Source organism: Pholcus phalangioides, unplaced genomic scaffold (genome assembly GCF_987345545.1).
Source record: "Pholcus phalangioides strain wild (caught in Gottingen) unplaced genomic scaffold, Ppha-v1.0 ptg000042l_1, whole genome shotgun sequence".
NCBI classification, from domain to species: Eukaryota; Metazoa; Arthropoda; class Arachnida; order Araneae; family Pholcidae; genus Pholcus; species Pholcus phalangioides.
Window position 1 is genome coordinate 1956711 of NW_028301628.1, and position 13000 is coordinate 1969710.

At 41.4% G+C, this 13000-nt stretch overlaps 2 protein-coding genes across 4 annotated transcripts in view; both read left to right on the forward strand.

The window, feature by feature from the left end:
* The window catches only part of aop (ETS variant transcription factor anterior open), a 79321-nt gene that overhangs the window by 44511 nt on the left and 21810 nt on the right, over window positions 1-13000 (forward strand). The window lies entirely within an intron of this gene.
* LOC149063866 (uncharacterized) lies at window positions 326-3922 on the forward strand. The gene has a single exon (XM_089255312.1). The coding sequence runs from the start codon at window positions 326-328 to the stop codon at window positions 3920-3922; it is 3597 nt and encodes a 1198-aa protein (XP_089111438.1).

A 13000-nucleotide genomic window follows, 5' to 3' on the forward strand; every position in this document is an offset into this window, starting at 1 on the left:
CTCTCTCGCCAGCCAACCAATCACTAATTTCTTTTTTAGGTTTATTTAACACGCGTTTGAGGGCGGATACGCCACCGAAACTAGCGGGAAGACGTGGGTTTCTATACCTCTCCTCCATTTCTTCATGTGTTAGACTTACGTGTCCTACATTCCCTTTTTATTTGTTTTTCAGGAGCGTCATCTATGCGAGACGTGCGGCAAGGAGTTTTCCTTGCGTAGGAATCTGAATCAGCACAGGCTAACGCATGGCGAGCGTCGCCACAAGTGTTTGGTGTGCGATGCAGCGTTTCACCGCAAGAGCGATTTGATGCGCCACCAGCGTGCCATGGGGCATGGTGCGCCACCCCAGCATGGTGTGCCCCCACAGTGGGCACAAGGAGCACCACCACAGAGGCCATCACCGAGCCATCACCGAGCAGGACCACCCCAGCATGATGCATCCCCACAGTGGGCGCAAGGAGGAGCACCACCACAGCGGCCATCACCGAGCCATGGGGCACAGCAGCAGCTTGGAGCACCCCAAGGAGGAGCACAGCTAGGAGGAGGAGGGCAAGTCAGGCGCGCACTCGACATGTTGTCGACGCACGAATTGATCCCCACCCCAGACACCGAAATGGATATGACCACCTTCCTCGACAGCGTCAGAGAGGAGTTGACGCGGCTGTTGAGGGAGGATATGGCCACACATCGGTCATTGAAATGGAACATCGTCGCGACTGCTGTATTTTCCAGGAAAGGAAGTGACGGTGAGGACGAGTTCTGCAACGGGTATCTTCGGAGTAAGATGCTCACCACACTAACCGTTGACCAAATTGACGAGTACCTTCAAATAGCCTTCGTAAAGGTTAAACAGGCTACAGAGGATTTTGAAGGCAGCGGAAGTGGTTGGGTGCTCGAGCGCGTGCTCTCGCTCGAGCTCAACACGGCGCAATACCAACCACTAGCGGCCGCCACTTATATTCCGCTGCCAAAGGGGGTAGCCAGCAGAAGAGCAGTGGTAAATGTAAAGAACGATGATGAGAAATGCTTTCTCTGGTGCGTACTGGCTGCCCTACACCCGGTGAAACAAAACCCCGAAAGGGTGTTCAACTATATTCAGTATGAGAATGAATTGAATACCAGTGAATTAGTATACCCGGTGACACTTAAACAAATCCCACGGTTCGAAGCTGCGAATTCAGTGCGCATTAACGTCTTTGGGTTGGAGGGAGGAGAGGTGTTTCCTCTCAGGATTAGTGAGGTGGTGTCTGGTACACCAATCAACCTCTTGTTCATCAGCAACGAGACAACGTCGCACTACTGCCTCATCCAAAACATGTCTCGTTTGCTTTCCTACACGACCAAGTATGAAGGTGCATCCCACTTTTGCAATTATTGCTTGCAACGCTTCTCCTCCCTCGAGCAGCTGAATGCGCACGAACCACTTTGCCAGACACACGGTCTGCAACGAGTGACGTATCCCGGTGTAGACGACAACGTGATGTTCTTCAAGAACAACCATTACCAGCTGCACGTTCCATACGTCATATATGCGGACTTTGAGGCGATCTTGGAGAAGGTGGACAGCTGTAAGCCGAACCCGTCTCTCTCTAGCACAACCCAGAAGAGCCTTCACCGCCCCTGTGGATTCGCGTATACGGTCGTGGGGCCCGATGGTGTATACGTGAAAGAGCCCACAGTGTACAGGGGTGAAGATTGCGTGGACGTCTTCTTCCGGTGTCTCGTCGAAGAAGAACGAGTGGTTATGGGCAAGCTCGACAACCCGGTGCCTCTGCAGATGACAGCTGAAGATGAAGAGAGATTCGGGAATGCGACCACTTGTATGGTGTGCGACCGCCCACTCGGTGACGACAGGGTTCGTGACCACTGTCACATCACCGGTGGTTTTAGAGCGGCGCTGCATCAGAAGTGCAATCTCCAGCTCAGGTTAAGACGTCACATCCCGGTTATATTTCACAATTTACAAAACTACGACGCTCATTTCCTGATGCAAGGACTTTCCCGGTACCCCGATCGCAGGATCCAGGTGATCGGGAGGAATATGGAGAAATTTATCTCCTTTTCTCTCGGTCGCCTGCGATTCCTGGATTCCAACCAGTTCTTGGCGGCGTCGTTGGATTCGCTCGTGCAAGCGATGAACCCCGGTGACTTCAACAACATGAAGAAATGTTTTGGAGCTACGAGTCATCTTCTTCAACGTAAAGGATGTTATCCGTACGAGTACGTTGACTCGTTTGAGAAGTTCGAAGATCCGGTGCTGCCCCCACGAGAGGCCTTTTACACCTCTCTGGGGGATCAACATATAACCAGTGACGAGTATACATATGCGCATACCGTTTGGAGAGAATTCCGGTGTTCCAACCTCGGTGATTACCACAACCTCTACGTGAAGACTGACGTGCTGCTTCTCGGGGATGTGTTCGAGAGTTTTAGAAAACTCTGCGAAGAAAACTACAAGATCGACCCGGTGCATACGTTCACATCCCCGGGATTGGCCTGGAACGCATGTCTGCGAATGACCGGTGTCAAGCTCGAATTGATAACAGATCCGGACATGCATCTCTTCATGGAGAAAGGTATCCGAGGTGGGGTCTCAGTGATCTCCAAGCGGTATGCGCGAGCCAACAACCCGTTAATACCCGGTTATAACCCCAGTGAACCTACATCATATATCATGTACTATGATGTGAACAACTTATACGGAAAGTGTATGATGGAGCCCCTCCCGGTGAGAGACTTTAGATGGTTGTCCCCCAGTGAACTCGAGAGCATCGATTTTCTCAACATCGATGACAACGCCGTCAAGGGGTATATTTTAGAAGTGGACATGGAATACCCGGTGAAGTTGCACGACGAGCACAATTGTTTCCCCTTGGCGGCAGAAAACATTGAAATTACTGGTGACATGCTCTCTCCATTCATCAGAAGACCCGGTGATAAACCATCCAAAAAGCTCTCACCAAATCTGATGAACAAAACTTCCTACGTCATCCATTACCGGTGCCTGAAGTTATACACGTCGCTGGGGATGAAGCTGACGGGTGTTCGGCGTGCAGTCGAATTCACACAAGAGCCTTGGATACGCCCGTACATAGCGTTCAACACCGAAAAGAGGAAAAATGCCCGGTGCGAATTCGAAAAGGACTTCTATAAGCTCCTCAATAACGCTGTGTACGGGAAATCGCTAGAAAATTTGAGGAAGCACGTCGACATCCGTCTCGCCAACAATCAGAAGAGCTTGAGGAAGCTAATATCATCCCCGGCATTCGAATGCTTCAGGATAATCACCGGTGAGTTAGCCGTCATCAAGATGTTGAAGACGAAAATCCATCTGGACAGGCCCATATATACCGGTGTCACGATTTTGGACCTGTCCAAACACTTGATGGCGGACTTCCATTATAATTTTATGAAGAAAAAGTACGGACCCGGTGTGGAAGTTTTGTTCACAGACACAGATTCATTCCTCTACGAGATAAAAACCGGTGACATTTACAAAGACATGAGGGAGGAGCTACACAGGTTCGACACGTCAAACTATCCCGGTGATCATCCTCTGTTTAGCCTGCACAACAAAAAAGTGGTGGGCGTCATGAAGGACGAGAACGGCGGCGAACCCGTTGTGGAATTCGTCGGATTAAGATCAAAAATGTACAGCATGATTACAGCAGTCGCGGAGAAGAAGACCGCCAAAGGGGTCGTTCGTGCGGTCGTCAAAAAGCATCTCAAACATCAAGACTACCTGACTTGCCTCCGCAACAACTCCTCGATCAAAAACACCATGCTAAAAATCTCCTCCAGTAACCACAAACTTCAAACGGTCGCCCTCCGCAAAACGTCGCTGTGCCCTCGCGACGATAAACGCTATATTCTCGGTGATGGCATTAAAACATATGCGTATGGCCACTATGCCATTCGATGAACAGTGCTACATGGACACTGATGTACATATTTTTTCCCATTTATTTTAACATATTTTTCCATTTATTTTGTATATATTTTTTTCCATTTATTTTGTATATATTTTTTTCCATTTATTTTGTATATATATTTTTTCCATTTATTCTTGTATATATATTTTTTCTCATTTATTTTGTGTATCATTAAAATTTAATTTTCTTTATCATCAATGCTTCTGTCATTAATTGAGTTACGTGTGATTTTTTTTTTTCAGCTTGAGTATGATGAAAAGTCAATAACATTTCTTTTTGAGGGAATTTTATTTTACAGCTTGATATGTGAAAAAAAAAAAGTTTAATTTAGGAATGAAAAAAAAAAATCATTAGAAAAATAACTAAGTCAGTAAAAAAACAATAATTTGTGGAAGAAAAGATTAATTTAGGAATGACCCCTCTTTGAAATAATCTCATCACTTGGGATGGAAAAAAAAAATTTAGGAGCATCCCTCCAAAAAAAAAAAAACAAGTCAGGAAATAAAGTTTAATTTAGGAGCAAATTTTTTCTAAGTCAGAAAATGAATTCAAAAGTTTAATTTAGGAATGTTCCCTGAAAAAAATCATCACTTGGGAAATAAAGTTTAATTTAGGAATGACCCCCCTGAAAAACGATAATTTGGGAATGACGTCATAGGCAAGAACGATAATTTAGGAATGACGTCATAGGAAGCGCCATCTAGCGAGCCTCAACAAGTGCGAAGCACCCATTTGTTTGATGCGCAGCAAGTGGGGAGCCCTATTGTTTGATGCGCAGCAAGTGGGGAGCCCTATTGTTTGATGCGCAGCAAATGCGCAGTCCTATTGTGCACCAAAACCGCTAAAATCACCCTACTTGCCTCGAAACTTAAAAACAGCAACATATCTATCTCAGAAGATTTCTCTTTCGATACACGCAAACTTCGTGGTCAAATTTGGAGAGCCAGTCAAAAATACCGTGACGAAGGCATTAAAGTAAAACTTATCCACAATTTTGCACTCATAAATAATACCAAATATGTCTGGGATCCCGATATTAATGATATCCGCCCCATCTTCCCCGCTCATACTGCTTCGAACCTTTCTATGCCCTCCCTCTCCTCCCATATTTCCTCGGTACCCCCTTTAGGCTACTCCCCCCGAGCAACCCTTCCGTCTACACAACCTCCAAATTAAAAAATACCTACCAGTTGGGAACTATTAACACTCGCAGCCTGAAAAACAAAACTGATTTTCTAGAATCATTCTTACTCATCCATAATCCCCATTTTCTTGGTGTTACAGAGTCATGGCTAAATAATACAATCTCTAATTCCGAAATTTTGCCACCCGATTACAATGCTTTTCGAAAGGATAGAAACTCTCGGGGGGGCGGGGTCTTACTTATTTTCAAAAAATCTATCCCTTTAACTGAAATTCTATTAGATTCCGAACTCGAAATTGTTGGAGCCGAATGGCTTCAACCCAACTGTCCCCCACTTGCCATCTTTTCTGTCTATTTCCCTCCCTCTCCTGATTTCCACCTTTTTGAACAACTGGAAATTATTCTTGAAAAATTTTATAAAACACATTCTATTCTTATCTCCGGAGACTGGAATCTTCCCGGCATTGACTGGAAAAATATGGAATCCCTGTCCGGCAATCACGGAATTAATAACAAAGTCCTAGATATCTTCCTTAAATTTAACTTGGTCCAATCCATTTTTGAACCCACAAGAACCACCCTCTACTCCAGCTCTACCTTAGATCTCATTGCTACCTCCAATCGAATTTCAGTCCTTTCCACCTCCATCTTTGAGGGTTGCTCCGACCATAATATCCCACTCATTAACTTTTCCCTCCGCCACTCTATCCCATCCTACAAACTCGCCCCTAAACGTAATTTCAACAAGGCAAATTATCCACTTATGCAAAATATTTTTCGCTCTCACTTCAATGATTTCTTATCCATATCCTCTTCTAACAATATCCACACCCTCTGGACCTCTTTTAAATGTATTATAGACAAATGCTTAACTACAGTTCCAATTAAAAATGTTTCTCCTAAGTCTTTTTTTAATCCATGGATCACCAGAGATATTATTCATTTAAAGAGGAAAATCCGCCGAATCGCCTTCAAATATAAAACTAACAAATCCAATTCACTCAAATCCATAATTTCAGCCTCCACCCGAGACCTCAGAAACCTCATTTCCGTCCAAAAGTCCAGATACCTCTCTCATTCTCTACCCCATTACTTAAAAACCAATCCAACAAAATTCTGGAGTTATCTTAGACCTAAATCTGTTGGTCCCACTTCCCTGAGAAGTTCAAATAAATATACATTTTCTCCTTCAGAGATGGCTACCGAATTCAATTTAGCTTTCTGCTCGGTTTTCTCAATAGACCCCTCTCCTCCCCAATACTCTTTTTTTGATTCTATCCACAACTCACCCCCTATATCCTTCTCCAAACAAGGTATCCTAAAACTTTTGAAAAAACTGAAACCCCATTCTGTTGGCCCTGACGACATCCCAAATTCTATTCTTAAATTCTGTGCTGATGAAGTCGCCGACTATCTTTTAATCCTGTTCAATGTTTCACTAAATTCTGCTACCCTCCCGAACGACTGGAAAATCAATAAAATTATTCCTATCCACAAAACGGGTTCACTTTCCAATCCCCTTAACTTCAGGCCAATAGCAATCACTTCCTCCTGCTGTAAAATCTTCGAGCATATTGTAGCAAAAGAAATCCGTATCCACTTAGACTCCATCAGCTTCTTTTTCCCCAACCAACACGGCTTTAGACAATCTCTCTCTACTACCTCTCAACTGGCCCTCTTCATCCACGACCTCTCTGAAGCCATTGATAAAAACCTACAAACTGATGTCGTATTCCTAGATTTCTCTAAAGCCTTTGATAAAGTTCCCCACGATAAACTTCTTCTCAAACTCTCCCGCCTTGGCCTTAACGTTCAATTACTTAATTGGGTGGAGGCTTTCCTAAAACACCGTAAACAGTTTGTTCATTTTAATGATCATAACTCGTCATCCGCCTCCGTAAAGTCTGGGACCCCTCAAGGATCGGTCCTCTCCCCGTTACTTTTCCTAATTTATATCAATGACCTTCCTCAATCCCTCAACTGCACCACTAGACTTTTTGCTGATGACTGTGTAATTTACCGTATCATTCTCCATCAATCTGATCAAGAACTTCTCCAACATAACCTGGCTTCCATCGCCGACTGGTGTTCCGTATGGCAAATGCCAATGAATATCTCAAAAACGGTTCACATGAAAGTTACCCGTAAACTTCTTCCTCTTGAATACTCCTACTCCATCAATCATTTACCGTTATCCCAAGTTTCACATATCAAATACCTTGGTGTCATTATTTCAGCCGACCTACGTTGGAACAAACACATCGACTACATTTACCAGAAGTGTCTTAACAAACTTTTCTTCCTCCGCCGCAATCTTAAACACTCTACTCGGGATATCAGACTTCTCTGTTACCAAACTTATATATCCCCCGTCCTCTCCTACGCCGCTGAAATCTGGGACCCTTACACCTCCAGTAATATAGACAAACTTGAATCTATTCAAAATAAATCCGCCCGATTTGTTCACGACTGCTGGTCATCTTTCATTTCTGTGTCCGAACTTAAAAATGAACTTCATCTCCTCCCTCTCTCTACTCTTCGTTTCATCTCTCGATTAACATTGCTTTATAAAATTTTCCATGGTCAGTTCAACATGGATACTTCTGGTATCTTAGCCAAACCATCCTACATCTCTAGAAGACTCGACCATTCCCTTAAAATAAAACCTATTTTTGCTTCCACTGACTGCTTTAAATACAGCTTCTTTCCTCATACCATTGGTGAATGGAACAAACTCCCAAGCTCTATTGTTGAATCTCCCTCTATCACTAGTTTTTTATCCAACATCAAACAATATCTTTGTCATTCTCAATCGCATCCTCTTGTATAGGCCCAAGGGCCAACAATATTGTATAAATAAATAAATAAATAAATAAATAAATGTCACGTCGCAAACAGTCATAAAGATTATCAATAGTATGGATTGAATTTTTATATGTTCCCCCCCAAACTTGTAGTCCATATAAAATATGTGGGAACACCCATGCAAAAAATACTTCTTTCAAACTTTGGTGTGAGATGATAGCCTTTAATTTATACGTCATTGCTGTGATTGCTCGTAATTTATTAACAACTTGATCAGTATGATCTTTCCATTTTAGGTTAGATGAAATAATGATTCCAAGATATTTATAATGCTGTACTCTTTCAATGTATGAACAGTTACATATAGTATTTGAAAGAAAGTCGTTAAGCACGTATTAAGCATCTAAGTGATTATTTTCGATATGTCAACAATCACCTTAGCATGTATAATTTTTGCTGTGACAAGATGCAAGAACTATTTCAGCAATATTATCATTGTCTACAAAAATTACACATATTTGATGGATGGATATATATGACCAGCGCCGTCTTAACGCATAAGCCCACCCGGGCACGGCCCGGGGGCCTCAAGAGAAGAGGGGCCGCAGAAAAACGAGAAGTAGTTGAATGTTTCGAGAAGTTATCAGCTAGGGCCTCAAAAAAACCACTTGGCCCGGGGGCCCATGATGCTCTTAAGACGGCCCTGTATATGACGGATTTTTTTCACATTTGGAGTTCGAGTAGAAGTGAAAACGTTGAATAATTCAGGTTTTTTTTAACGCCGAGCAAATGAATCATCTCAACATTCAACGAATATCGAAACCAATTGCGACAGAAACCAAACGTCGCGTCGGATAGATGTGAAAGTCGTATAACTGAGCGACGTATGAATGCGATTCCACTGTAATAACAACGAGAAACCCTTGGGCAGTGTCATGCCTCCATTTTTCTTACTTTGTTTTCTAGGCTAAAGTGTTTTGTTCTTTTTAAGTTTTTTTTTTTTTTCTTTCTCGCCATTTAACTTTGCCCGAAGTATTCACTGATATTCACTGGTGAGCTGCGACGAAACTGGTAGGTAAGGTAGGCGGTCGAATCTAGTTCTCTGTAGTTTTTCTCTTTCGCTTTTAATGTGCGTTGTGTGTAGTGCCGTTGTTGGTCTAGATTCCGCGGAGCGACCTGCACGTGTCATTACTTCCGGTAAGACCTTTGAAATCTGGAATCTGTGTTTTCTTCTCTTTTTTGTGTAATATAATAATACAAGGGAGAACTTGTCCCTGTTACCGCTTTTTTTTTTTTTCTTCTTCTTTTCTTATTGCTTTATTCACCGGAAGAAGAAAGGAAACGTGCGATGATTCTGAAAGCGAATCGCTCTCATTATTTTTGCGTTTCGAGGTCTCTATGCTCCGTCGTGCTCGGCATCTTAAATCATTCCGTGAAGAAATACAAAATTTCACTGAATTCATTGAGAAAGAGAAAAGAAAATCGTGCCTAGGAACGGAAAAACTCCTCAAATACAGCACTCGCCACTCATAAAATCCCCGGTTAAATAACATTAGCCGCTTTGTAAAATCAAATTCCAACAACGAAATCAAATCAATACCAATCACATTATCAAATTTTAATCAAGCCGCCGCTTTTGAAAATCAAAAACATTTTTGAAATTAACCCCCCAGTAGCACACTATATCTTTAGTATATCGTACTGGGTCCGATATATGATTACTAACGATATAGTGTACTACTGTGGTAGTTTTTTCTACTAAAAAACAGAGTGGAACTCGAAAGGAAGAGAGGAAATTTTAAATCTTGTGAAGGGATAGAGACAGTGCCGTAACTAGCCATTTCTCTACCCTGAGCAAGAATTTGCATTGAGGTCCCTTCTGGCCTATTCTTGAGCCCAGACAGAGAGAGTGGCCCATTTAGGACCTCACTTCCAAGTGGGCCCTGTGCGGATGCACCTGGGGCACCTGCCTAGTTACGGCACTGGGTAGAGAGGAAATGTCCTAAGACTGGTTATACTTGGAGATGGTGATTTTAGGATTTAAATTCAACTTTGCCTCCACGGGGACTCGAACCCCAGTCTCACGTTTGCCAGACGAGTGCTCTATCTGTAAGCCATGGAAACAGGAAAAAATTTTTCTTCCTTGGAGAGCGTATATATATATATTGAACGGCTCCGTACATGGACGGCGGCAGCAATCAACTAATAACTCATGAATGACAGGCCACCAAATGGCGGCAATGTAGAGAAACATGTCCTCTCCTGCCGCCGTCCATGTACTTAGCCGTTCAACATATATATACTCTCCAAGGAAGAAAAATTCTGTTTCCATCTCTCAGGGGGTAGAGCACAGAGTAATAACCATAGCTTTATTATTATTACGATCCTGAATATTATCAGCTACGTAATGAAACGTTGCAGAGCAATGTGTGGATTATTTATTGCAATGAACCGCGCATCCTGGATTTTACTGAACATTATCCAAGGCATAGTTTGCAAAGCTCATAGAATTTCCTACATGTTATGTACGGCAGGCCGCAAATGTGATGCGCATACGTTGTCATATGCTTTTTGTGCATATGTTCGCCCGACTCTGGAGTTCTGCTCATAAGTATGGAGCCCTTACAAAATTAGGGATATAAAGCTCCTCTAGGTGCTTTACCTAACGAATATCTGGCATGAGCGGCTGTTCTTATTACGAAAGGCGTCAATTTCTGGGTTTGAACTCTCTGGAATGGCGTGGAATCGCTGCAGACCTGAAGGCGTGCTACAAACTAGCCCAACAAATGGTTTGTCTGCCATCGGGAGAACATTTCTTCGAGATCATGGACAGACGCGAGCCAACCTTCACTTCCAAATAAAAATACCAATGGCCAGAAGAAGTTGCTAAATTGCTTTTTTCCACGGGTACAGATGCCGTACGGTGAGAATATGGAACGGTCTGTCTTCAAAACTCGTATGCGCCATCTAAGCAAAGTTTTGCTTCCGATATTAAAAATTTCGATGTTTTTTCCGTATGCGAAATGTTTTTTTCCTTTTACTCACTATTTATTATTATTTTTTTCATTATTATCATTATTTTATTTTTATTTATTAATTTTCCACTGTAAGCGCATTGCATGCCTTCTGGATTGTTGTAAATAAATAAATAAATCATGCCAAAATGTTCGTGTCCAATCGGTTAATTTGTTCTTTCAAAATAAAAAAAAAGGAGTAATGGAAGTTTCTGAGCTGTTTATTTGACATGTGTTAGTAAAATGAACCTCGAACTTGGATATCTAACTATTTTTCCATTGGTCAATTGCAAAATTGGAGGTTCATTTTACTAACACGTGTCGAATAAACATTTCTGCAAAATTGGTGCGTGTAATATTTGTTTTTTTTTTTAATTTTACGGTTGAGTTTTCAAAAACTGAAATCTGAAAAAAATCGTGTTTTCAAATCGTTTATTTTTCTTTTATACATTTACGCAGTATAGTTTACTACATCTTTTTCTTACTTTTGAAGGAAATGAAATTTTTGGCATTAGAGTTGCAATTGAATGTAATATTTTTTTAATGTAATTCTTCTAAAATCGACTTCAGTTGTCGTGACACCCCCCCCCCCCTAATTACTTGGTCTTATTTTTTGGCATCGGGAATTAATTTGCTAATATAGTCAAACCCCGCCAAAATTTTTCAGCGAACAAATCTTCCGTAAAAAGGGATTGCAAAAGTTAATTTGTGATTCGATATAACGCCACACTCATTATAGCTCCAGAAATCTGCCAGACAAAAATGGTGGCATTAAATCGGGGTTCGACCGTATTTTCAAATTTCAGTAAAACGAAAAAACGAGGGGTGGGGGTTCACGAAGTTAGAGAAGTGACAAAACAAACGAAGAACTTAAAAATGGAGGGTTTATGCCTCATTAATGCTGCTCTTTTCAACTTTTCTCTGATTTTTGAATTCAAATCTCAGTGAATATTGTAGTTAAAAACGTGGAATGTTTTTTTGTTGGGATAAAAAAAATAGGGCAACAATTTTCTAATTGGAAATGGGAATCATTGGGAATCAATATTCAATGGGAATCATATAGAATTTTAGATTTTTTTTGTTTTGTGAAACACTGTGTTTTCATTCTTATAACTGGTACAGGCTCACTTCGAACACATTTTAACCATTTTTTAATTTAGAACCATACCTCTACGACGAACGGTTGATGAGATAAAGCTCGCATTAGAACATACAGGACAACCCCAGAGCTGCCCTTAGGGAGTAAGCGACAGGTGCGGTAGCACTGGGTCCCGCTGTTTGTGAGGCTCCGCACTCATAGTAAATTATTGGGGACTTTCACTAGTTCTTAAGTTATTTCTTGCATTAAATCTGCATTTCCATCAGTTCAGATTTTCTTTCCCATTACTTCTGAATTTTCGTCAATTGCGGAATTATTAATTTCACTGATTCGCAATTTCTCTCAATTCTGGAATTACGGTATTTCTTTCATTAATTCTCAGTTTTCATCAATTCTGAATTTTTCATCAATATCCTGGAATTTTTTCTTCCGTTAATTCTGCATCTTCATTACTTCTAGAATTTTTTCCTCATTTAATTCTGAATTTTCATTATTTTTAGAAATTTCCCTTCCGTTAATTCTAAATTTTCATAGCTTCTAGAATTTTTCATTCCATTAATTCTGAATTTCCATTACTTATAGAATTTTTCTTCCGTTAATTCTGAATTTTTATCACTTCTAGAACTTTTTCCTTCGTTAATTAGGACGTACCTGGCCCCGCGTTTGGTAAGGGCGGCCCTGGACACTTTATGTCGACTTTATGTATATAACAGTGGAATTTTTTCCCATTAAATCCACTGTCCGTAGAATCGAGCTATGTTAAATCGAAGTTTTTCTGTACGTGTAAATAACGGATTGTAATACTTCCGGGAAATCATTATTTTAAACAGACAGGGTGTATGTTTCGAAACTTCGGTCGTTCGTTGCTGGCGTAATATTTTCTCTTTGGTGCAATTTCTTCCCAGAATTCCTTCACAGATTTTATGTGTGTGAGAAATATTTTGTTTTCTCTCGTGAACGATTGTTCTTATATTGTTTTATAAGACAGAAATTATAAATTGTGGTG

Bases quoted from the DNA above. Each gene is read 5' to 3' on its own strand.
- LOC149063866 (XM_089255312.1), top strand. From the start codon at position 326: ATGGGGCATGGTGCGCCACCCCAGCATGGTGTGCCCCCACAGTGGGCA.